This window comes from Lontra canadensis, unplaced genomic scaffold, assembly GCF_010015895.1.
Source record: "Lontra canadensis isolate GAN:19392208 unplaced genomic scaffold, GSC_riverotter_1.0 scaffold43, whole genome shotgun sequence".
NCBI classification, from domain to species: domain Eukaryota; kingdom Metazoa; phylum Chordata; class Mammalia; order Carnivora; family Mustelidae; genus Lontra; species Lontra canadensis.
In genome coordinates this window covers 16,229,748-16,255,657 of record NW_022631037.1, presented here as the reverse complement: position 1 = coordinate 16,255,657, position 25,910 = coordinate 16,229,748, and the positions used below count along the sequence as shown (strand labels likewise).

At 48.7% G+C, this 25,910-nt stretch overlaps 3 protein-coding genes across 6 annotated transcripts; 2 read left to right on the top strand and 1 right to left on the bottom strand.

Moving 5' to 3' along the window:
- Positions 1-137: 137 nt before the first annotated feature.
- On the bottom strand, positions 138-7,499 carry RUNDC1 (RUN domain containing 1). Its single transcript, XM_032871729.1, has 5 exons — positions 6,968-7,499; positions 4,113-4,271; positions 2,900-3,098; positions 1,580-1,699; positions 138-1,172 (listed from the first exon to the last, which is right to left on the bottom strand). Exons 1-5 carry the CDS (start codon positions 7,463-7,465, stop codon positions 307-309), a joined length of 1,842 nt encoding a protein of 613 aa, XP_032727620.1. The 5' UTR covers positions 7,466-7,499; the 3' UTR covers positions 138-306.
- A 549-nt stretch (positions 7,500-8,048) lies between these two features.
- Positions 8,049-16,769, top strand: PTGES3L (prostaglandin E synthase 3 like). 4 transcript variants are annotated; one of them, XM_032871735.1, is made up of 7 exons: positions 8,049-8,485; positions 8,574-8,658; positions 8,750-8,848; positions 10,661-10,750; positions 12,005-12,058; positions 12,571-12,598; positions 12,900-13,101. In XM_032871735.1, the coding sequence occupies exons 1-7, from the start codon at positions 8,256-8,258 to the stop codon at positions 12,905-12,907; spliced, it is 594 nt and encodes a 197-aa protein (XP_032727626.1). In that variant the 5' UTR covers positions 8,049-8,255; the 3' UTR covers positions 12,908-13,101. The 4 variants fall into 4 exon arrangements, with proteins under 4 accessions (XP_032727626.1, XP_032727625.1, XP_032727627.1 ...); XM_032871736.1 differs by lacking the exon at positions 12,900-13,101 and adding an exon at positions 16,705-16,769 and having other exon boundaries at positions 8,055-8,485; positions 8,592-8,658; XM_032871734.1 differs by lacking the exon at positions 12,900-13,101 and having other exon boundaries at positions 8,052-8,485; positions 12,571-12,654.
- Positions 16,705-25,554, top strand: LOC116875904 (alanyl-tRNA editing protein Aarsd1). The gene is made up of 12 exons (XM_032871731.1): positions 16,705-16,842; positions 16,977-17,108; positions 19,261-19,420; positions 20,041-20,098; positions 20,517-20,673; positions 20,766-20,882; positions 21,101-21,231; positions 21,628-21,694; positions 21,882-21,973; positions 22,449-22,503; positions 23,760-23,854; positions 25,308-25,554. Exons 1-12 carry the CDS (start codon positions 16,804-16,806, stop codon positions 25,441-25,443), a joined length of 1,239 nt encoding a protein of 412 aa, XP_032727622.1. The 5' UTR covers positions 16,705-16,803; the 3' UTR covers positions 25,444-25,554.
- The last annotated feature ends 356 nt before the right edge of the window (positions 25,555-25,910 follow it).

Sequence of the window (25,910 nt, the reverse complement as noted above, 5' to 3'; positions counted from 1 at the left end):
CAACTGGGTTTTGTAAAAAGCAGATGTGGCACGATCAGGAGGTCCAGTGACTGTGTGCCAGAACTGATTTCGTTTACATCAGCTCAAATACACGTGTCTATGTGTCACACACCGGGGCAGAACCTTCGAACGAGTGGATCTCTGGCATCTCGGAGATGCGAAGTTGGCGGGGAAAACAGCCTGTGCAGTCCCTTGGCTGGGGAGACCGTCTGTAAGCCCGCCTCCGCCTCTGTTTCTATCCCGAAAGACTGACCATCTACCCCCACTCCACGAAAGAAGATGCTGGCGCAGGGCCGGGCCCTCTCATCAGAAGGCGTCTTTGATGTTCTTGAGCTGGCGCACAGCCAGGTCCACGGGGAGGCTGAACTTGAGGCTGCTGAGGCGGCTGAGCAGGTTGAGGGCGCTCTCAAAGCCTGTGTGCGCCATGTAGCTCCAGGGCTGGTAGTGGGGCTCGATGAGGGACCCCGACTTGCAGATCAGGTTCACCCAGGACACGAGGCGCTGCTCGTTCAGGGCCATGCACACCAAGGCCTTCAACTCGGAGTCTGCGCTGCGTTTAAAAGGGTCGTGCTCCGTCAGCACCATGTGGATGGCTGTCAGAAGGCTCTGCTTGGGGGTCACCACGGTGCCTCCCGTAACCGGCAGGGCAAAGGACTGGGAGAGCTTCCGAGCGGGGGATTCCACGTAAGCGCGGCCGTTCTTAGCATGGTAGTACTTTACGAAGAGCTCCCACGGGTGCATGGCCTCGGGGGCTGAGGAGAAGGCCGGCAGCAAACAGGCGATGGGGGCCATGACCAGGCTCATCCCTGGTGAGGCGGCGTAGAGGCCATGGGCCAGCAGGTCCCTGACGGCCACTGTCAGCTCCTTCCGCACAGCTGTGGTCAGCTCGTCCTTGCCTCCTAGGGACAGGTCCTGGAGGCTGGCGGAGGTGATGACGTGGTCATGTGGCTGGTGCCTCAGGGCCAGCTGCCTCACCCTGTCTACTGAGATCTCCAGCCTCTTCAGTAAGGGGGTGTAGTCCCCGTCAGCCTGGCCCCTCTGCCACAGGGTTTGGGGGATCTGGCCCGTGGCACAGCCCAGCTGGCTCACGGCAAAGATCTGGAGTACGGCCAGCGCGCGCTGCATGAGGCGCAGCCCCGACTGCTGAACCTTCTTCACGTCTTCTGCCTTTGCTGTTTAGGAAATGCAATGGCTCATCAGTGGGGACCATAGTGGCACAGAAGTGCACTCAGCAAGACACGAGCTGAGGGGGATGAGCTGAGATCTAGTCTTGCTTCTGAGCTACAGTATGGGTCCCCCGTAGAGCCAAGAGCCACCCTGGAGGTCGCTGGGCTTAACTGTTTTGGGTTAATCAGAGCTATATTGAGATATAGAGCATATACCATATAAATCATGCATTTAAGGATACAAAGCAGGGATTTTTAGTATATATACAGAGTTGTGCACCCAGTGTCCCAAAAAAGAAACCCTGTACTGTTAGTATTTCCCATTCCTGTTCTCCCCAAGTCCGTAAACCCTAGGCAGCCACTAATCTACTTCTTATCTCTCTAGACCCGCCTGTTCTGGAAGCCATACTTACTCCGGCTGTTTCCTGGAGGCAGTCTGCTGCCACCCGTTCTCGTGGAGCCACTTCCAGTCTTCCCACCGGCCTTGCACTCACAGGGCATGCTCTCTGCCTGCAACGGGCTTCCCACTTCATCTGTAGTCAGCAGTTACAAAGTGGAGAAAAAAGAATATTCCCCAGTGCTTCCCACATGGTAAGACTTTTTACAAATATCATCTGATTTGTGTGGAACAGTGACTGGCTCAATACATATTTGCTGAATGAGGGAGGCATGAATCACCCTTTCATGGGTGAGGACAGTGGGGCTAAGGAAGTTAGGAACCTGCCTAAGAACCCCAGGTCAGGAAGTGGCGGAACTGGGACCTGAACTATTTGGTTCTAAAATCCATGTTTTGGGGGCACCTGGATGGCTCAGTTGGTGAAGCGTTTGCCTTCAGCTGGGGTAGTGATCCTGGGAACCTGGGATTGAGCCCTGCATCGGGCTCCCTGCTCCCTCTGCCTGCAGGGGGCCTACTTCTGTCTCCCTCTGCCTGCCTCTCTTCCTGCTTATGTTCTCTCTCCGTCAAATAGATAAATAAAATCTTAAAAAGAAAAAAAAAAATCCATGTTTTTGGGGTGCCTGGCTGGCTCAGTTGGCGGAGCATGCGACTCTTAATCTTGGAGTTGTGGGTTTGAGCAACCCCATTGTGTGTAGAGATTACTTAAAAATAAAATCTTTTTAAGAAATAAAACAGGGGTGGCCTGGGTGGCTCAGTGGTTTAAAGCCTCTGCCTTTGGCTCGGGTCATGATCCCAGGGTCCTGGGATCAAGCCCCATATCAGGCTTTCTGCCCCGCGGGGAGCCTGCTTCCTCCTCTCTCTTTCTCTGCCCGCCTCCCTCTCTGCCTACTTGTGATCTCTGTCTGTCAAATAAATAAATAAAATCTTTAAAGGTAAGTAAATAAATTAAAAAAAAAAAAGAAATAAAACAAAATCCCTGTTCTTTCCGTTCTACCATGCTGGCTCCTTTACTGAGTGATCAGATTTCCTACAAAGTACATCAAGAACTGGCATCTTCAGGTACCAGTACCAGGATTATGTATAATTATTATTTTTTAAAAATTTTATTTCTCTGGGAGAGAGAGGGAGAGAAAACACACGACTACATGTACTCAGAGGGAGAGGGAGAAGCAGACTCCCCGCTGAGCAGGGAGCCCGATATGGGGCTCGATTCCCAGGACCCTGAGATCATGACCTGAGCCAAAAGCAGATGGTTAACGGACTGAGCCACCCAGTCGCCCCTGCATATAATTATTATGACATCGTCCTCCCTTCTCTTCCCATCCCCCCCTCTGACCTTGGATGAAGCTGATGAACATCTCGAGGTCTCGGATCTGAGTTTTCAACTGCTCAACCAACTGCTCTTTCACTCGGGCTGGGTTGACAATCTGAGCCACAGCCGCATCCACACGCTGCCGGAGCTCATCAGTGGACAGTGAGCTGATGTCTTCATTCAGGTTCATGTCCAGTTTCTTTATTAATTCATCTATGATCACCTGTCAAGACCACAAGCAATGAGCACAGCCTCTGGAATTTTCGGAGAGCGGGTTAGGAAGAAGGGTATTTGCTAGTACGCTGCGTACCCTTTAGATGGAAATCAAAGGTAGAACTCCCAAATTTGTGAGAGAAAGAGCAATGCAATTGGCGACCAAGGTGAGAGGACAGAGCTGCTTCTCCTGTAGCAACAAGGACCCTTGGTTCCTCTCGGACAGAAGTGGCTCCTCTCAACTGCAACTTTTCTACCAGGCCAGGCAACTCTCAGGGCAACAACAGTGTGAATGATCTGAAGAGGCTGATGATCCAAAAAGCCTCACAGTTAGCATCCCCCCAGGCCTCCAAGGGAATAAATACCGACTTCCTATAGTTTCTAGTCCTCCTCCTCTCTTCTTGCCCTACTCTAGGCAACTAAACAAAAATCTCTACGGAACTTCAGTGTGTCAAATATACCCTATATACCAAATATAACCTAGTGACAATATTTGGGATAGTTTGAAATCCAGATAACGTATAAGTCCAGCTCAGCCACAGAAACAGCCACATCAGAGTGAGAGACAAACCTGTCTGTCGGGGAGACTGTAGCCGTGTTTCTGCCGGCCGGTTGACCGGTCTACCCAGGGCTGCTAGAATAAATATGGCATTACAGCCAGTCTGGATTCCTGGAATATTTATCAACTGGTGGTGAGGAAAAAAGCTGATTTACACTGTAGGATGTGTCTAAGTAGAAGTGTTTTAATGGTCAGATGGAAAATTATTATTATTATTATTATATGTTATTACTATTATTACTAATAACCATCAAAAGGGAAGAGCTCAATTATCATATTATAAAGCTTTGGAACCTGTGTTTCCATGTGTGAATAAAGGCTGTCCCATTTCTCTTTGATTTGGGCCAGCAAAGGGATTCTCAGGAAGGCCAAGGGCAAACAAGCTAAGAAAGAATGCTCCTGTGAGCTCTGGAAGGGACCAGGTAACCTCAGGCAGTGGTGAAGGTGGCTCTAGTGTCTGCTCACCCGCTGTCTTTCCAAGACCACGGACTGCGGCAGGGAGTCGTAATTGCCCTCTTGATAAGCAAACGTTTCCAGGTCATCTAGTTGGGTTTTGAGCTGTAGTATAAGTTCCTTCTGCTTCTCCCTTTGGGTTTCCAGACGTTCCCGTTTTTCCTGTTCACTCTAAGACAAGAAAATACTTAGGTCTATCTCACAGGAAAAGGAAAAAAATCCAGGCACATTAAGAATCTTCTCAAGCTAAAAATGACCCGTGAAACATAAAATGTCTCCAAATAATCCCAACCAGATGTTCCCGTTTTTCCTGCTCACTCTAAGACAAGAAAATACTTCTGTCTATCTCACAGGGGAAGGAAAAAATCAGGGCACATTAAGAATCTTCTCAAGCGAAAAATGACTCGTGAAACATAAAATGTTTCCAAATAATCCCAATGAAATGCAGAATTCATGAGAGAGGGTAAACAAACAAACAAACAAACAAACAAAAACAGAACAGAGATTTCCTCCAGGGTAATTTATTAAATGTGTTTTAAGAAAGTGTTTGTCCCTGTCAGAAATAGAATATGAATACAATGGAGCCTTTTGTTAAGATAGCCTTTCCCCCCCCAACCAAATGTCTAGTTAGGACTGAGACAAACTTATCTTAGCCAAGACAGCCTCCCAGGAACTAAACATGCCATTCTCCACAGCCAATTACTACAGATCAACTCCTGAATACTTCCTACAGCCAAATTTTGCAAGAGAATCTAGAGATAAGGAAGGGTGTAGAGAAAGGATTTATAACTCATAACCAGTTTTCTTAAGGCTCTAAAGCCCTCCAGTGCATTATAGACTTCTGCAAAATCAAAAGAATTAAAGTGGGTGCCTGGGGCAGTGAAAAAATAAAATCCAAAAACCAAGTAATAGGAGTGGGAAGGCAACTATGTTTAAAAAACGAAAAAAATATCTGGTAAGTTTCCCTCACCAGTGATTCCTTTCTCTACTGTTGGCCATGAGATAGTTTCTGCATTTAAATGATTAAAAACCCTTCAGGGTGGTAAAGTGTTGCCAAAGTATTCTCAAATACTAGTTCTTCCTTAACTTTCTTGAGTGTCAAAAACAAAACAAAGCAAAGCTAGCCCATCTTGTGTAGGTATAGAGCTGCATTTTAAACCAGCAGTCTACAGGATGTTAAATTTAACCTTCAGATGGCACTTACCAAGCCCTCCAGAAGATATGAGCGAGAATAAATGAAAAACAACAAATTAACTTTTTGTTCAAGCTATTTATTATTATTTTTTAAGATTTTATTTATTTATCTGACAGAGAGACACGGCAAGAGAGGGAACAGAAGCAGGGGAAGTGGGAGAGGGGGACACAGGATTCCCGCTGAGCAGGAAGCCCAATGCAGGGCTCCATCTCAGGACCCTGGGATCATGACCCAAGCTGAAGGTAGGTGCTTAACCACTGAGACACCCAGGCACTCCTCGTTCAAGCTATTTAAAAAGCAGTCCACTTGCTTTAGCTTTACTCAACATGAAAGCAAGCCTTTTCTCGGGATACTTCCTCCCCAAACTTTTCCGTGCTGTGGTTTCTTAGAAACCTGCTGTGGGAGGACCTAACTATCCTTCAGGTTTCCTAGATCTCCCTAGGAAAAGCTGACCATTTCTTGCTCTGCATTGGGTACACACTTCTCTAGTTCATTTCGCACTGCAATTCTTTGTTGAGGATTCTGTCCCCTAGTCAATGAACTCGTTCTAGGGCAAAGGCCTTGACTTTGCACCCCCAATGCCTAGCACCATGTCCGGCACAGGATAAGCTCCTAATACACATAAAACAGGTACAGAGCAACATAATCCAAAAAATGAGCTCTGACTAGAAGAAGCTGTCTAGCCAGCCCAAGGAGAAAAAATGGGGAAAAGCTGTGGGTATGTGGAGAGAAGGATGGAACAACACAGGATTGCACTGGAAACATTTCAGATTAAAATAAACAAGTCAATATCTGCTACTGATAAGTCTTCTTGGTTAAAACTAACTTAAGTGGGAAGAAAGGCATAAATAGATTGTAACTTGAAGAAGGAAAAGGTGGAAGACAGCAAGTCTCTTGAACACCTCCAACAAGCTATCCGCAACTATAAACTTCGAGAGTCAAAGACTGCAAGGAAATGTTCTCTTGGCCTGGCATACAGACTCTCATTACTCACTGGAGGCTGAGTACATCTCATCACAGGTAGTAAAGGAGCTTCATTAATGTATCTAGTTATTAGGCAGGATGGGCAAGGAGGTTTAAAATACTGGCATTAGGAAATGTATATAATCAGGAGTAGTGTTTCTTTCGGTTCGTTAGTGATCCCCTGTTCACCAAAGCTCCCACCCACACAAAGTCTAAAAATCAAAGGCGTTTTCCAGATTCCAGGGAAGCAGGAACAGGCAGCAGATCTAACTTTCCATGGATTCCAATTCACTTACACTACATTAACCAGTGTTCTCAACCCCAGGTCGGGGTACTTATCAGCAAATGTCTTCGGGTCTTCGGTATATCACGAGGCAACGGCAAGGTGAGCCGGAGCAGCAGTGCTTTGGTTGGTTGCTGCTCCCCTCTGAATAGTCTCCGCTCACCACTCCTCGGTCCCTCACGTCACCGCGTCTGCATCTCTTTCCTTAGATGGACACCGCTCGCCATCAGGTTCCCAGGCCTCTCTGTCCCCCTGCCCTTCACAGCAGGATTCACACACCGTCTCACCCCCTCGTCTCGCACGCGCGTAGTACTCAGCCAGTCCAGCCGGCTTCTCACCACTGCTACCTCCGTCCCGGTCAGCATCGCCGCCAGCCACCCAACCTCCTATTCCCAAGTCTCTAGGGGTCCGGCCCCAGCTGCTCACCTGGTTCTCGCCCCGCAATCGTGGCCGGTCATCTGGCAGTCCATCGCCGTCGTCGCTGGCGGGGTCCTCGGGTCCCCCATATCCCAGGACGTGAGGGCAGCCGCGGAACGCGAAGTCTTCGAGCTCGCGCAGGAGGCGCTGCTGCTCCGCGGGCGCCCCGCGCACCACCTGGCGCAGGCGGAACTGCACTTGCGCGAAGTGCGAGGACAGCGCGAGCAGTGCCGAGTCCAGCCGTCGCCGCTCGGCCCGCAGACGCCTCAGCGTCCGGCCGGGCGAGTCCGGAGGGGAACCCGGGGCCGCGCCGGGCTCCTCAGCCGCCGCCTCTTCCGAGAACGCGGCCGTCCCAGGCGCGGCCTCCGCCACTGCCCCCACGGGGGCCCAGCGCACGGCCTCGCACGGTGGCAGCGACTCCTCTTCCTCCTCCTCTTCGTCCTTCGCCTTTGGACCAACAGCTGCCACCACCGTTACCGGCTCCGCAACCGCTTCGACGGCCGCCATCTTCCCGGAAACGCCGCCGCACGTCAGCCGCGCCCCCTCACTGCCATGGCAACGGCGCGCTGTCCGGGAAACTCGAAGGAGCTGATGGGCGGGGCTCTACGTCAAACAGTTCTCCGTCACGGCGGGGCGGGCCTTCCCAGGGGATTTAATTCGGGCCAATAATTTTTTATTGAGCGCGTACTGTGAATCAGACGCTGAATGCACTGAGCTTTGGAGAAACAGATGAATGAAAACAGGGCCAAGTCATTCAGTGTGCATCTAGTGTGGCCCTTGTCCTGGTTCCCCGCCGGTGGGTCGTCTGTTCCTAATCTGTACGTTTCTGGAGACACAGATGTGAAGGGCTGTCGGGATTATGCTCTTCCAGAGTCTCTCCGGAGTGCAGATCCCTTGGCTGTAGGGCCATGTTCCCCCTTCCTCTGAAGCCTTCCCCGACCATATAAGGAGAGCCAGCTGCTGGGGGCGTCCCCAGGATCTAAAGATAGCAGTCCCTGGCTCAGAGTCCAAGCACCACTGGGTAGTGGGGAGCCGCCATGGCAAGGTGAGTGTTAACTTTTCCTTGGAGATTCCTTGTCCCACATTTTCTGGGCTCTCTGGGTCTTGCGAGGTCCCATGGAAACTCCACATTCCAGGTCTCTGTAATTTTGGGGCTTAGGAATGTTCTCCGTAACCCTCTCCCTCACAACTCTAGCAGTCTGGATTCTCCCCAAGTTCACCCTCACTCCACACGTCTCCCCCACCCCCAACTCCCATCACTCCCCTTTCACCCCCTTCTGTCTCATTTAGCTCCACTATGACAGGGCCACAGCATAAAACGTCCCTAAATTTTCCCATCCTTCCGGCCTTTCCCAAATGCCCTCAGTCTTCCCTCTCCCACTCCTATGAAGCCCCACCGCAACTCCTCTGCAGGCAGCACGCCCGGACGCTGTGGTACGACAGGCCCAAGTACGTGTTCATGGAGTTTTGTGTTGAGGACAGCACCGATGTCCATGTACTCATCGAAGACCACCGTATTGTGTTCAGGTAACGGCACTCCTCTCTGAAGGTCCTGGTTTCCAGGAACCTGTCCCTTCACCTGATGCCCCCACGCTCAGCCTCTGGCATTTCCTCAGCTCCATTGTCTCCTCAGCTGCAAGAATGCGGATGGAGTGGAGTTGTACAATGAGATTGAATTCTATGCTAAGGTGAACTCCAAGGTAATTGTGGGGTGGGACAGTCATGTCTGGATGGAAAGACTGCCTGGAAAATAAACCTCACATCCTATGAATGAGGCTATCTATCTGGCAGGACTCCCAGGATAAGCGCTCTGGTCGCTCCATTACTTGCTTTGTGAGGAAATGGAAGGAGAAGGTGGCCTGGCCCCGACTCACCAAGGAGGATATCAAGGTAGGTGTGTGGAGCCTGCTCTTTCTCCTGTGCTATCTCTGCACCTGGGGACATTAGTCAGGGAATCACCCTTGGCTCCTTTCCCACCAACATTTAATCACTCAAAAGTCCTTTTTGACTTCCTAAATATTTCTTGAGCTTTTACTTCATCTTTTCCTAATTCAGGCCTCATCCATCACTGGGTGAGGCTCAGTGCATATTTTCAGCCCCACCCTCAATCCATCCTTTGTATTGCTCCCAGCATGGTCTAAAACATCCATTTGACCCTGTTACTCTTCCACCTAAGACCCTCCAGTGACTTCTTCCCCACTAAAAGTTGAAAATTGGCTATCTCCTGACTGATCTGGCTCTCGGATTTGTTTTCGTAGTCTTCACAGTATTTACAAATTATGTTGATTGGTGGTTGACATTTAGTTTTGATTAGTTGCTGACCTATAAAAATGTGGAGATTTCATGTAAAACTCCAGATTATCAGCTTTTCTTAGAAAATGGAGACCCTGATCACACTGGTCTAAATTTCCAAATGCCAGGGGTGCTTAGCTGGCTCGGTCGGTAGAACACGTGGCTCTTGATCTCAGGGCTGTGAGTTCAAGCCCTATGTGCAGAGATTACTTAAAAAAATAAATAAATTCTAGGGGCGCCTGGGTGGCTCAGTGGCTTAAGTCTCTGCCTTCACCTCAGGCCATGATCTCAGGGTCCTGGGATTGAGCCCCACATCGGGCTCTCTGCTCAGTGGAGAGCCTGCTTCCTTCTCTCTCTTTCTCTGCCTGCTTCTCTGCCTACTTGTGATCTCTGTCTGTCAAATAAATAAGTAAATAAATATTTAAAAAAAATAAAAATTAAAAAAATAAATTCTCAAATGACTTGAGATGGAGCTTTAAATGGAGCATGCGCACCACAGCACTTTAAGCCTTTTCGTTAGTTCCCTAACTCTTTTAGGCATTTGATCTTTGGGTTGAAATCCAAACACTATAGCATGACATATAAGCTCATGACCTGGCTACTCTTTCCTTCTGTAGCATTATATCCCATTAGCCGTTGCCTTAAACTTCACATTCCAGCCGTAGCAAATGGCCTGCAGCTCAAGCTGTGTTTTCTTCCCAGAAAGCCTCATCGTCAGTACCTGTACCCACCCAACCCTGGCTCATCCTTTGAGTCTCTGCTACTCTAAGAAGCCTGGGTTCCTATAGCTCCTGTCTGGGTTTCCACAGTATCCCCTGTGTAAGCCCCCACCACACTTTCCACACTGTATTATAATGATTTATTTAAATTTCCCTTCCCCACTTGCTTCTTGATGGCTGGGGCTATATATCAAAAACATTTTAATAATCCCAGTGCCAAGCTCAGTCTGGCACATAGTATGTGTTCAATAAGTAGCTGTTAAATTAATGAGGAAGTAACTTCCTATCTAAGTGTAGGAACTTGGAACACAGGTCTCCAAGGGTTTTCTCCCGACTCCAGGCAATGCAGCTTGTCGGTCTTGCTTGGTTGACTCCTCGATACTTTATGACCCAGTTATCTTTCCAGATGTATTACTTACCTCTTTAGTCACTCGGCTTCTGGAGGGCGGAATTTCTATGCTTTTCTGTCCCCTACAATGCCTGGCCTTGTGTGTGGGACTTAGTAGTTTCCTGGCAAATCTTTGTGGATGATGAGGACGGCATTCCAGAGAGGGAGTAGTCCAAGAGGTGCTTTTGGGAAGACAGTGCCCTGCCTTGACCTTCTTTGCCCCACGCATGCTCCGTGCAGACGGCTATGCTCTTCCCCCACTTCTGCGCTTTCCCTATGACGCTCTGCGCTTTCCTCTTGCAGCCAGTGTGGTTGTCTGTGGACTTTGATAACTGGAGGGACTGGGAAGGGGATGAAGAGGTGGAGCTGGCTCAGGTGGAGCATTATGCAGAGGTAATACCGTCTCCTGCCCCTCCTGCTCATTCTCTGCGTCTCCCTGGGCCCATTTCTCTGGAGGACTGTCGTCAGGGCTAGACAGACATACGCGAACTCCCCTCATTGGTGCTCATATTCTTTACATGTTGTGGGCAATGTTTATTCAGTAGGATGAGAGAAAGGAGTACTAGTGAGACCACATATATGCGTTCGCTCACTAGTTACTAGTTACTAGTTCACTCACTAGTTACTAGTTATTAGTTACTTAGAGAAAGTTTGGCAAAACCTTTCCCAACTCTTCTGTAACTCTTGTTCTCTCTTCTGTTTTCTCTGTGTATGTGTGTTTTCTGAGCTGCACAACTTCATGGGAAGCTCAGACTAGGCAGTATAAAAATTCACATCATAAAACAAATTACTAGTTTCCCATTAAGTTGCACTCTGCCATACATTATTTGGTTTTAGAATTTCAGCTACTGTTTATTCAAGTTGCAGAAACACTGACAGACCCTAACGTGGATTAGTAAGGAGGATGCTCTGTGTGTGTCGATTTCCTTTTATTTTATTTATTTTTTTTAAGATTTTATTTATTTATTTGACAAACAGCAATCACAAGTAGACAGAGAGGCAGACAGAGAGAGAGGGGGAAGCAGGCTCCCTGCCGAGCAGAGAGCCCGACGTGGGGCTCGATCCCAGGACCCCGGGATCATGACCCGAGCCAAAGGCAGAGGCTTTAACCCACTGAGCCACCCAGGCACCCCTCGATTTCCTTTTAACAAGGGGATCGGGGCTCCTGGCTGGCTCAGTTGGTGGAACGTACATCAGCTCTTGATCTCAGGACTGTTTGAGCTTCATATCAGGTGTTACATAAAAATAAAATGTTAGGGGCGCCTGAGTGGCTCAGAGAGTTAAGCCTCTGCCTTCAGTTCAGGTCATGATCTCAGGTCCTGGGTCCTGGGATTGAGCCCCGCATCAGGCTCTCTGCTCAGCGGGGAGCCTGCTTCCCCTCCCCCCCACCTCTGCTTGCCTCCCTGCCTACTTGTAGTCTCTGTCAAATAAATAAATAAAATCTTTTAAAAATACAATAAAATGTTAAATAAAAATAAATGAAAAGGGGATCTATTTACTTTTCTCCAGTTTGTTCTGGTGATGTGTTAGGGGCTGGAAAGATGGGGCAGTTTTTTGACTGGGAGATTCTCCTGCGGCCCATCAGCGTACAGGTTGCTCTCCCCCTGCCCTTCTTTTCTCTCGTAATTGCTTTCCTCTTTCCACTAGCTTTTGAAGAAGGTCAGCACCAAGAGACCTCCCCCTGGCATGGATGACCTGGATGTAAGTAAAGCCTGCCTCTCGACCCTTCAGTTTCCTTTTAATGCTAAAAAATGAGATACTAGAAAGCTCTTGTCCTGTTCTCTAGCACACAGTAGATCTCAGTGCATGGCAGCCAAGTTTGAATTTGACACAGGAGGTTGAATGTTCTTCTCCAGGCTGTAGAAAACCCCAACAAAGCAAGACCCTCCACCCTCCCGTCTCCCTTTTGCTTCTCTATCCTAGAGCCGACCTGGCCCTCTGGACTGTCTTTATAGCTGTCGGGAGCAGTGACATGAATTGGAATTCTGAAACCAAATGATGCTTGACACAGCACTGTTTACTGAACACCAGGGGTTGATTTTATTTTCCAAAGTATAAACCCTTCCGTATTAGCCTGCCAGGAAGTTGTGTGATTTAGAAAATCACAAAATAAAACTTGGAGAGCAGGAAGGAGTGAGAAGAGTTGATGAACACAAATGCTCATGCTTTGCAGATTCTACAGGTGCTTTTGTCTTTTTTTTTTCTTTCCCTAGGATGATTCTGACAGTGCTGATGCAACAAGTAATTAACTTCTCTGCAGCAGAGCTGGGAAGGAAGCTTGGGGCGCCTTCCTTCTTTAAAAAATTAATTTGAAAGATAACGCATATGATTGAGCGGGGGAAGGGGCAGAGGGAGAGGAGAGAGAATTTCAACAGACTCCCTGCTGAGCCCAGAGCCTGATGTGGGGCTCGATCCCAAGGACTCTGAGATCTTGACCTGAGCTGAAATCAAGAGTCGGCCACTTTACCGACTGAGCCACCCAGGCACCCCTTTCGTGAAGCTCTTTTTAAGGGTCCTCTTCATGTATTATTTCTTCTTCCTGGCACTTGAGTATGGCTGCATAGGATGGCAGGATAGGAGAGGAGTAGGCTGTTGGAGCTCCTGACTTTCTACCAATTACCTGTAATCTTTGTGTTTGGACCAGTCATCAGGTCTCTGTTGAGTATTCGAGCATGTGTATATACTTGGTAGAGCAAAAGCCAAAGAAGCAGCAGGTAGATTATAATAAATCTGTAAGAACTGTTTTCTGTCTCTTTTCTTCTTGCACTTGTTCTACCTGGAGGCAGATCTCTTCTACCTCTATTGTTCCTCTAGAGGGGAAGGGTGGTGTCACAGATCCTGGTCCTCACTGTTGAGTTTGGAAGCAGAAGGATGTTGGGAGCAGGCTTGTAACCAAACTGGGGAACTCTCCCATGCCCAGGTCAGTGCTCCTGTTTCTCAGACCATAACCAGCCCTTGCTATATTGCTACCCCTAGAACCATGTACCTACTGCCACCCCTAGAACTAGCCAGAAACCCACCTCAGCTTTCTGCATACTCCAGAAATTCTTATACTTTCAAAGCTGATTGTTACATTAGTTAATGCCTATATGTCTACTCTTCTGTTCATCAGCTACCTCATTCATCCATAAACATTTCTTGAGTGCATAATGTATACTTAAAAAAATGCCATACCCAGACTTTGCCCTTGAACTCATAGTAAAGTACTAAGATTTCTTTAAAAAAATTGAACTTTATAGGGTTTATATTGCTAATATATAGACATAGTTTAATGGCAGCCAGGTATAGAAGGGCATAAAATTTATTTATTAAAGATTTTTAAAGCGATTTTATTTATTTATTTGAGAGAGAGAGAGCCAGCGAGCTCACATGAATGGGATGGAGGCAGAGGGAGAGGAAGAGGCAGATTCCCTGCTGAGCAGGGAGCCCGACATGGGGCTCAATCTCAGGACCCCAAGATCATGACCCAAGTGGAACTGACTCAGGCCAACCGACTGAGCCTTCCACTTCAGGGCCTGGGTGCCCTGAAGGGTATAAAATGTAAAGTAGAATTTGTACTCCCTCAGTAGGGGTAGGCACTTTTTTTTTTTTTTAAGATTTTATTTATTTGAGAGAGAGAGAGAGAGACTGAGAGAGACAGAGCACAAGCAGGGCAGGGGGAGAGGGTCAAGCAGACTCCCCGCTGAGCAAGGACCCTCCCCCCAACATGGGGCTCGATCCCAGTATTTTGGGATCATGACTTGAGCCAAAGGCAGATGCCTAACCAATTGAGGCACCCAGGTGTCCCAATGTAACCAGAGTTAACAGTTTCTAATTGTTTTATTTTTTTAAGGTTTTATTTATTTGACAGAGAGATCACAAGTAGGCAGAGAAGCAGGCAGAAAGAGAGAGGGGGAAGCAGGCTCCCCGCTGAGCAGAGACACCCCCCCCCCCATGTGGGACTTGATCCCAGGGCCCTGAGATCATGACCTGAGCTGAAGGCAGAGGCTTAACTGACTGAGCCATATAGACATATAGACATATAAGCCAAAGCAGTGTGTCTACATAATTAGAATCATACTATGCACATCTTGAGCCCTGTTTTTTGTACTTAATATACATTGGGACTCTTTCCAAATTAATATATACAGATCTACCTCTTTTGCATGGCTACATGGTATTCAATTGAGTATATTGTCCATAATTTAGCTGATTCCTTATTGAGGGACATTTAAGTTGTTGTTGGTCTTTTTCAGTTTTCAAACAATGCTGTAATGAACGTTTAAAAATATGTATATTTACATATCTGGAAAGAATATCTGTAAAGTAGATTTCTAGAAGTGGAATTGCCATGTCAAAGAATAGATACATTTATTTATTTATTTTTAAAAATATTTTATTTATTTATTTATTTATTTATTTATTTGACAGCGATCACAAGTAGGCAGGCAGGCAGAGAGAGAAGGGGAAGCAGGCTCCCTGCTGAGCAGAGAGCCCAATGCAGGGCTTAATCCCCGTGTTATGCCCCAATACTGGGTCCGTGATTAAAGGAGCGAGACTGATACAAAGCGAAGGTCAGGCAAAGCTTTATTTCGCGCCAAGTATCAAGAATCAGACCAACCGTCAAACAGACCGGTCGGAGCCGCCCCTTACAGAGAGGACGACTCCTCCCTGCTTTCCAGACTAACTTTTATAGAGCAAAGGCCATGTGGTTGGGCCTGGCCATACACAGGTGGCTAATTGAATTACAACTCACCCCACAGTAGCCATAGAAACTAGCCCATCACCTTGGTAGCTAGGAGACAGTATGCGCCCCCACTGATTGGATGTCTCCACCTGGCCTGACCCACCCTTGTATTTGAGCTTTGTTACCTGAGGCTGGTTTCTGGGACGTAAGTAAATCCCCTGGGAGAAGGGGAGCAGGGACAGTTTAAGGGTTAAAAAACAATGTTATTGTTTAACCTCAATGGAAGCCTCTGGCTAAAGTATAAAAATACAAACTAGGTCCTTACACCCAGGACCCTGAGATCATGACTTTAGCCGAAGGCAGAAGCTTTAACCCACTGAGCCACCCAGGCGCCCAAGAGTAGGTACATTTAAACATTTTGATAGCTGTTGCTAAGTTGCTCTTAGATGAAATTGAACAGCTTCCTGCTCCCACCAAGTGCAGCATTCTCCAAAACCTTTTAGATATTTGTGAAGGTAAAAAGGTATACCTGATTTAACAAGGTGTTCATTTTTATTTTTATTAGTAATTGGTATTTCTTTTAAGGAGCTCTGTCTATATGTTTGCCCATTTTACTGTTGACATTAAAAAAATCTGATATACAAAGTTATATTTGTATCATGCTTTACAATTTACTAAGTCTATATATTATCTCATTAAAATTTTTTGAACCTCAAATCAACCTTATAATTAGGTCTTTTCTTCATAGGTGATTGAACAGGTCATAATAAGTGGCAGAATTGGGACTTGAGCTTGTATAGCATGTGTCCCTCCTCTTACCCACAATTCTGAAAACCAAAAAGTTCTGAAAACCCACTTAAAAAAAAAAAAACAAAAACCCTGACAGCAAAACTCATTTGGCAGCAAAACCTAATCTAAAAAGACGTGCTACTTATAGTATTTGTTTATTTTGTGTAGTGCATTTATTTCTCAGCATAAATGTGTTTGATGACATGATGTTGTTCGAGTGTGTTACATAACAGATGGGGTATGCTCAGCATTACTACCTAAAATCCTAAAAGTCCTAAATTTTGAAACACCTGGAGTCTTCAGACTTTATTATTGGCTGATTCAAGAGAGCAGGAAGTTAATTTTAACATTAATCCGTTTAACGTTTTAAGGTACTGATTACAGTTTGTAACTTGCGTTAGCCCTGCTTATCTACACTCTCCAGTTAGGTAGGACTGGTGACCTGTAGTTACTGAGTGCGTGTGATTATTGAGCACTGAGATGTGGCCACTGCACGCTGAGATGTGCTTTAAGTGCAAAATACACATCAGCTTTCGAAAATTTTGTGCGGAAAAAATCTCACTCATTTTTGCATTCGTTATCACACATTGACATAATATTCTGGATCTGCAGCTTTCAATACAACATTAGCATATGGGGCTTGCACTAATTTCTATTGGGCAGCCCTGCCGTCTATCCAATTCGGTACCACCCAGCCGAGAATGAGCGGGGCTAAACTGAGTGCTTTGACAAGTTCAGGTAGCGTGTAGTTTTGTTTTATTTGGTCTTCTGGTCCTTTCCAAAGTCTTCGCACAGTTGGTAGGCACCCCAGAACACTTGCAAATCGCAAATGGCGTTTGCAGTAAATTTGTCCAAGCCACACCCCGTCCTTTGCCCTCTTGCTTCTGCGCAGAGGAGACGCGCCCGCAGTGAAGATTGTCCCACGCGGCTCTCCGTCGTCCCGCCGGCGTTCCAGTGTGTGCAATTTCCCGCGTCCCGGGAGACGGTGGCGATGGCGTTCCGGTGTCAGCGGGACAGCTACGCCCGCGAGGTACGGCTGGCTGGGCGAGGGCGCGTGGGGCGGTGCGGGAGGAGGGCGCCGCATGGAGCAGGGTACTGAGGGAGACTTAGTCCCGGTGGCCTGAGGGCTGGGGTCGGGCTTATTTTCTGTCCCTCTATGTGCAGTTCACCACCACCGTGGTCTCCTGCAGCCCCGCCGAGCTGCAGACCGAAGGAAGCAACGGCAAGAAAGAAGTGTTGAGTGGCTTCCATGTGGTGCTGGAAGACACGCTGCTTTTCCCCGAGGGCGGGGGACAGGTACCAGCCCCGCGCCTCACCGCGATCCCCTCCCAGGAAGCCCCACATTCCTTTCTGCTCAGGTGGGAAACTCCCTCCTGCCCCTCTTCCACAGCCGTGATACAGATCGAAGTTCGTTCAGTTCCGGTCATTTGTTCACCCAACAGATATTTGTTGGGCTGTAACGTATGCTGTGTGCTTATTTCAGGGACTAAGGATAAGGAGTGAACAAGGTAGCATCTGTACATATGTAGAATACTTATCGGAGAAGACAAACGAAGTGGTAAATAGATAAAATAGAATGCCCGGTATAGTAAGTGCTATAAAGAAAATTAAAGCTTGAGGGAAAGACAGTGCTGGGATGTTCTCCTAGGTAGGGGGCAAGTTATTTCATAGACCTAAGTGAAGTGAGGGGCAAGTATATCCAGGCAGCAAGAATAGCAAGTGCAAAGGAACTAGGCATTAGCTTAGGATGTGTGCCAGGGACTGGAAAAGATTCCCCCAAGGGAGCACGGCAGAAGATGGATTTATCGGTGCTGTGATGGGGTAGGAACAAGGTCCAGTGTGAACACGGGAAAGGGGGGTAATAGCAGCAAAAAGGTGGGCATTATGGAAGAGGCTTTTCCAGCAGGAATACAGCACAGACAAAGGCAAGGAAGCCCGAAGGAATCTGACATGTGTAGCTAATTGCATCGTTGAGTGTAGTTGGATCCTGTGGTGGGTATTGATGGCAGACTGGAGATGACCTTGGGAAGGTAAATTGGAGCCAGTTCAGAGGGACTTGAAGGATGTATTAAGGTGTGTGGACTTAATTCGAGAAGCTGTGGTGAGGGGTGCCTGGGTGGCACAGTCCGTTAAGCATTCGACTCTTGGTTTTGGCTCAGGTCATAATCTCAGTGTCGTGGGATTGAGCCCTGCATTGGGCTCTGCGCTCAGCACGGAGTCTGAGATTCTCTCTGCCTCTCCTACTCCTGCTCTTGCTCTCTCAAATAAAAAAAATAAATCTTAAAAAAAAAAAGACGCTCTGGTGAGCCATGGAGGTACTTATGCAAAGAAATGACACAAGAGAACATGTTTAGTAAACTTGATAGAAAGTTCTGATGTCGCATGGGTGTTATCATTATTTTTTTTTTTAAGATTTTATTTATTTGACAGATCACAAACAGGCAGAGAGGCAGGCAGAGAGAGAGGAGGAAGCAGGCTTCCTGCTAAGCAGAGAACCTGAAGTGGGGCTCGATCCCAGGACCCCGGGATCATGACCTGAGCCGAAGGCAGAGGCTTTAACCCACTGAGCCACCCAGGTGCCCCTGGGTGTTATCATTATTATAGGGATTTTCTGCTGAAGGAAGACCTGTGACCTCAGGCAACTATAGGAGGACTCACTTTATACATCATTTCTTTCAGGAAGTCTTCCCTAATTCCTTGAGACTATTAGGTCTCTTTCTTCTGAGCTCTAGAACAGTGTACTTTTTACACTGTGACTTGTCGTGGATCATATTGCAATGACCTGGGCGTATGTCTGTTCTTTTCTAGACTCTGAAGTTCCATGAGGGGCCTGGTCTGGTTTACATTGTATTCTTGGTAGCAGTGTCTTATAAGCAATTGGCACTAGATACCTTTTTTCTTTTTTTAAAATGAATGACTGTTTTTATTTTTTTTTTTAAAGTAAACTCTATGTGCCTCATGGGGCTCAAACTCAGACCCCAAGATCAAGAGGCATGGGTTCCACTGACTGAGCCAGCCAGGCGTCCCTGAAATGAGTGAATGTTTTTGAATCTAATTCTATTAGTAGTGCCAAGGATGGAGTGGAGGGAGGGAGGAAAATTCAAACAATTTTAGAAACTATTGAAGAATAAGAATCTAAATTAAGACAGTGAGAATGATGATTAAGATTCTTCGGATTTTACTAAAATCTTCATTGCTGTAGTTAATAATCTTTGTTTCAATTCTGTTATTTTGTTCTGAAGAACAATATGTATGGGTGTTCAGGGTAAAGAGAACAGAGTCTCTCATGGAACAAAGTGGACCACCTCACTTGCCATTGCCTCTTCTCCTTTAGGGAATCTCAAAGTCTGGGAGTGTTTCTTACACACTTTGCCTAGAGGATGTTTGTATCCAGGAGTTAAGGTGATATCTGCTTCCCGCCATTGATTAGCTTTATGTCTTTCCCCAGCCTGATGACCGCGGTACAATCAATGACATATCTGTGCTACGAGTGACCCGCCGGGGGGCCCAGGCTGATCATTTCACACAGACGCCGCTGGCCCCCGGGACTGAGGTCCAGGTCCGGGTGGACTGGGAGCGGAGGTTTGACCACATGCAACAGCATTCAGGTAGGTGGGGTGGCGTGGGGCAGGAGGGCCGGTTGCCATGCGTGGTGATGCCGTGATGATTGAGATTTGATTTGGGTTCTCTAGGAGGTAACCTTTTGTAAAGGACAGACACTCAGAATCAGCTCCCATTCAGGCAGGATATAAGTGGTATAAAAACAACATGAACAGGGGCAGACAGAGAGCAAGCAGGGGGAGGAGCAGGCAGAGGGAGAAGCAGGTCCCTGGGATCATGACCTGAAGCAGACCCTTAACAGACTGAGCCACCCAGGTGCCCCGTCATGAGGATTTTCATATTTATTTATTCATTTGTTAATTATTTTTAGAGATCGTGCAGGAGGGAGAGAGAAAGAATCTTAAGCAGACTCCATGTACAGTGGAGCCTGGTGTGGGGCTCGATCCCATAACTCTGAGATCATGACCTGAGCGGAGATCAAGAGTCGGGTGTTTAACTGACTGAGCCAGCCAGGTGTCCCCTCTTGAGGATTTTCAGTGAAGTATCTGTCAAGAGTATGAGCTGGCGCTCGGCACGTCTTCAGCCGGAAGTGTCTGTGATGATACCGTGGGGATATGTGGCCGGCTACACGGCTCACTGGTCCATGTCTCTCGCTCTTTCTGTTCAGGGCAGCATCTCATCACAGCCGTTGCTGACCATCTCTTTGGGTTGAAGACCACATCATGGTGAGTAGGGGGCAGAAGACTAACCATAGGTCACAGGTCCCCAGCTGCCAGCTCCTTTCCCAGTAATGGGTTAGTGGGTAAGGGGAGAAAAGAAAACGTAGTGTTCACAGTCTGCTGTGTTCACCTCTTCCCCTTACATAGGGTAGCTGGTGACCTTGTGTGTCTCAGGGGACATGCTTGTATGGGAGGAGGAAAGAACATGGAGTTGGGAGCCCAGAGACCTAGGGGGTGAATTTTGGCTACACGATCTTGCTTACATTCCTTCTTAGCCCTCGCCTGTGAAAAGGAAATGACAGTCTCTACCTTGCCGGTTCTTGTGAGCATTAAATAAGATAATTTATACAAACCTTGTCCGGAAACCGTCTTATGTTATTGTGGTCGTCCTCAGCATCCGGTGATCACCCACTTCTTCTGGCAGGGAGTTAGGGCGGGTCCGGAGTGTGATTGAACTGGACAGCCCCTCTGTGACTGCGGAGCAGGCGGCTGCCATCGAGCAGAGCGTCAATGAAAAAATCAGGGCCCGGCTGCCTGTGAACGTGCGAGAGCTGAGCCTGGATGACCCGGAGGTGGAGCAGGTGAGGGAGAGCCGATCGGGCAGCGTCTGTAGAACGGCCCTCCGAGGGCCCCTCCTCAGAAGTCAGACACCCCTTCTCCCTCCGTGTTCCAGGTGAGGGGCCGGGGTTTGCCGGACGATCATGCCGGACCCGTTCGAGTTGTTACCATCGAGAGTGTTGATGCCAACATGTGCTGTGGGACCCATGTCAGCAATCTCAGTGACCTTCAGGTAGGTGAGGAAGGGCTCCTGAGTGGGAGGGAGGGTGTTAGGGAAGTGGGGATCACGACTAGCTGGGAGTGATCGAGGGGGACAGTGGAGGAGGCTTCGGTGAAGTCACTCCTTTCTTGCTTCTGAGCTGGGGGCAGGTGTAGGGAGCTCCTACCCTGAGGTCTCACGCCCACTGTGGTTCATGCATGTGCGCATGCTCCCACCCTTGCCTCATGTAGGTCATTAAAATCCTGGGCACCGAGAAAGGGAAAAAGAACAAGACCAACCTGGCGTTTCTGGCCGGGAACCGGGTGCTGAAGTGGATGGAGAGAAGCCACGGAAGTGAAAAAGCATTGACTGCGCTGCTGAAGTACGGTCCCTGCCCCCTGCCCCCTAGCCCCCTGCCCCTCCTCCCTGCCTCCTGCCCTGGCTCCCTGCCCCTGCCTCCTGCTCCTTGCCCCTGCCCTGTCCCCATGTCTGAGGTCCTGTATGCCCCAAGCTCAGCTCTCCTACCGGTCGGGAAGACCATAATCTCTGATCACAGTGGGGTGAGATGCAGTCATAAGTGATCAAGCACTTGGGACAGTGAGTCAGACCCACACAAAATGGCTTGTTCCTTTATATTTTCTTTCTCAGTTGCTTAGGAACGTCCCCAGGTCCCCATCTGGAGGGAGGTGCACTGTCAAGAAGGGCCTCATGGATTTACGCCTCGCACCACAAGTCTTTTGGAAAGCTGGGCGGGTGACCAGGCGCCTTTCCCTTGCAGGTGTGGAGCGGAGGATCATGTGGAAGCCGTGAAGAAGCTACAGAACTCGACTAAGCTCTTACAAAAGGTGACTTACTCCTCAGAGGGTGCAGAGGGCAGCGGCTCTGCCTGGAGTAGGCTCCCCAGGCCTGAGCCCTCGGCCCAGCCGGCTGTGGGGCTTGGCAGAGCGGGAGGGAGGGGAGAGCCAAGTGGCGGGAAGATGGTGAACTTGCCTGTTAATCCTTCTATCCGCTGAGTGATGGCATCCGTTTCAGACCAACCTGAATCTGCTCCGAGACCTGGCCGTGCATGTGGCCCACCGTCTCCGGAACAGCCTGAACTGGGGCGGTGTGGTCACATTACACAGGTGAGAGACAAGGCATGGGAGCGCTGGGCTCGCGGCTCAGCCTCTCCCCTGTGCCGTGCATCATGGGACGTGGGTTGCGCACTGGCTTCTCCAGACTGAGCAGACCCTAGGAGATGCGTTACCTTCCAGTATACCTTTACGCTCCAGACATCCTGGGTTCGATAAGAGCATCTTCCCGGCAGTGCTGTGACTGTAACTTTCACCACCAGGTTCCCTCACCCCCCTCACCGTCTACCAGCTCTCTCCTTCGCTGGGTGATCTGGTTTGAGAGAGGCACACACAAGTGCAAAGCAAGCTGTGAGCTGCTGAGAAGGCCTTGTTGCTGGCCGCCAGCCGCACTCTCAGCCCTCGCTAAGGGAGTCGGGGACTTTGCACAGACAGCAGCAAGGCCAGCCTTGTGAGGAGGAACGGGGCTCCGTGCGATTTCCCAGCTCCCGCTCCAAGCTGGCTGTCATGTCTGTGTCCTTTGTTTTAGGAAGGAGGGTGATTCTGAGTTCATGAATATCATCGCCAATGAGATTGGGTCAGAGGTAAGAGGAGCGTGGGATTCTCTGTCTGTCCTGAGTGGAGACCGAAGAGAGGGACATTAGTTTAAGTCCTTCACATGAACACATAAAGGGCAGGGAATAGAAGTTCATTTGGTACTAGTTTTTGTATTTGTTTTTAGCTTTTTAGCACTAGTTAAAGCCAAGCTCTGTTTTAGGTGCTGAGTTGGATCTAGGATATTGACCTTTCTGGGGCTGCGACAGTTACCAGCTTCTGAGTTCCTCTTACCAGAGCTGGAACTCCTCCAAGCCACACAGATGGACGTGTGTCCAAGGCCTGGTTTTAGAAGTAATGGGGCTGGTGAGGCCCTTTGAGGGCCGTCCGTTCCATTTTCCTTTGCCTCTGGCTTCAAGGGCCCCTGTCCATCCTGATAGTCACAACTTCGTGATTTCCCAGTCTCTCTCTCTCTCTCTCTCTTTTTTTTAAAGATTTTATTTATTTATTTGACAGAGATCACAAGTAGGCAGAGAGGCAGGCAGAGAGAGAGGGGGGAAACAGACTCCCCACTGAGCAGAGAGCCGGATGTGTGGGTCGATCCCACAACCCCGAGATCATGAGCTGAGCTAAAGGCAGCTGCTTAACCCAGTGAGCTACCCAGGCGCCCCTCCTAGTCTCTCTTTTACATTTACTCCAAAAAACCCCACTTTTTGGGGTCCCTGCTCCAGGCCAAACAGTATGTATATTTCTTTTCATAATTCCATGTAGAGTGTACTGATTCTCAGGGACCTCACTCTGGAGTCTGGGAGGCAAACGTATATGTCCACATACTGAGGGTGGTCAGTGCTAGGGGTGGAGGAGCAGGTCACTTGAAAGAGTGGGGAGGCCCCAGGGCAGGGGGCCAGAGGACTGCTTAGTAGTCCTTAGACAGGGAGCAAAGGCCACCAGGCAGAGGGAAATAGGGAGCTTTAGTCAGTGGCAGGCACGGGGTGCATGGGGGAAGGCGGTGGCCAGGTTGCAGGGGTAGGTGGGAGTCAGGTCACAAAAGGCATTTAGCACCTGGCCGTGGTCAGCAGCCTTCTGCCTCCCCCAGCTTCTTGATGTTTAATCCAAGTTCCCATAGTCATTCTTGAAGTTTCTTGGCCCTGGTGGGCCAGAGTACAGGGGCTGCATTATCACTCACCAGAACATCCCTCATGGTTCAGGGGCAAAAATGTGATCTTGACTGAGGAGAGGGCAGGGTTTAGGGGGATTGACCCCACTTTCTTAGGTATCAAGGCTATCTCATTATCTTACCTCGTAGGAGACCCTCCTGTTCTTAACTGTGGGCGATGAGAAAGGCTCTGGGCTCTTCTTACTGGCAGGGCCAGCTGAGGCCGTGGAGACGCTGGGCCCCAGGTAATCTGTGGACTGCCTGCACTGACCGGTAGGGGTGGCCTTTGCCCGACGGAAAGCACCACCAACCCTGTGATCGCATTTTGATTCACATCGTGGGCATGGGAGGTGGGCCGAGTGGGAATAAGTGCCCCTGCCATCATTCCTAATTTTGCAGGTAAGGGACAGCATGTCCTGTGTGGCAGAACTAAGACTCAGACTTGGGTCTTTTTAAGATTTTATTTATTTATTTGACAAAGAGGTAGAGAGCACAAGTAGGCAGAGAGGCAGGGAGAGGGGGAAGCAGGCTCCCTGCTGAGCAGGGAGCCCGACACGGGGCTCCATTCAGCACCCTGAGATCATGACCTGAGCCGAAGGCAGAGGCTTAACCCACTGAGCCAACCCGGCGCCCCAAAATTAGGGTTTTAAGATGAAATAAAAATAGGCATTGATCTAGTTGTTGTGGAAAAATTAGAACTTTGTTGGATTTCTGTACCTTCGTACTGTTTAAATTAGATACAGAGGTGTAGTACCCCACACTCTGTCTGGTGTTGAGGGTTTTCCAAGTCCCAATTGGCTATGGTGAATATATGTTCAAAGGAGAACATAAGAATGTATGTCTCTCTCCCTATTTATTTATAATATTTTACTTGAGAGAAAAGTAGAAGACGAGCAAGGAGGGGAGGAGCAGAGGGACGGGGAGAAGCAGGTACCACTGAGCAGGGACCCTGGCATGGGCTCGATCCCAGAACCCTGAGATCATGACCTGAGCTGAAGGCAGTTGCTTAACCGACTGAGCCATCTGGGCACCCCAGGAAAAGGTCAGAATTTAAAGCACAGGTCCCTGGCAGGCAGCCAGATGTGGCCTGTAGACTGGTTTGGCCTGTGTACTATTTTAAATGTTCAAAACCAATTATTTCATTTTTAAATTGGATTTGTATATAAAAACACAGAGTTCTAGCTTTTCTCAGAAATGACAAGAAGGCCCACTCTGGTGACACTGGGCCTACATCCCCACGTGGCAGTAGCTACAAGGAAGGGGGTGGTGGTGCCCTCTTTAGATAGGACAGGCTCGACCACTGCTGCAGTCCTCCCTTCTCCGCACCCCCAGCTGCTGCACTGCTGCGTTTGTGTCCGCAGCCCCTTACCTCTGGTGGACACTCGCCTTGCTCTCTGGAGGTTCCTGTAATTAATCTAGCACACCCCCAACCCGTTTCTAGATACTTCCATTGTGTTTTTTTTAATACCTGGAACAAGTACTAGTTCATTTTTTGTTCCCCCAGTTACTCACTCTTACAGTAAACATCATACCTCTGTATCTGTGCACACATGCAAGTGTTTTTAAGAAGGATTTCTAGAAGTGTCTGCTCTTCCTTTCCCTCTCCTTGGCCCTGGGAGAAAGACTTGGGGCCGCCTTTGGTTTTTCTGTGGCTTTTCCCTCAAAGACGTCCTCCCTGACTGTGTCTCTGCTCCCCAGGGTGGCTGAGGTTCTGGAGGGCAAAGGAGCTGGGAAGAAAGGCCGCTTCCAAGGCAAGGCCACCAGGATGAGCCGGCGGGGAGAGGTGCAGGCCCTCCTCCAGGACTATATCAGCACTCAGAGCGCAGAGGAGTGAGGACTTGGTCCCTGGGGCTCCTGCCATTGAGAACGGGCCTCCTGTGACCACAGAAAGAGTCTCTGGACAATAAAATAGTTTGACTTGAAATGGTCGTGGTACCACATGCATCACATGCATATGACTGGTGTATGCAGTATTCTGTGCGGTGTGTATGCAGTGAGTATCTTTAAATAAGCAGCTTTCTCATTGGGCCCCTGTTAGGCATAACCTCCAGCAGGGAGCATTATGGGGATGAAGGGTACTGATTTCTCTAAAGCAGCTGCAACTTTTCTTCCTGTGGAAACGTAACCACCCGAGGGGAGGGCCAGCCAGTCTGGAGGCTCCACTGAGGGCTTCATTCAGATCTCCTTGTTTTGTTGTCCGTATTTTCCTAGTTCTGTGCTTGAGAACTAAAAAGCATCAGTGACTTTGCAAATAGGTCAAGAGGCCCTAGAAATACAGGAGAAGGAGGCTCCATGCCTGCT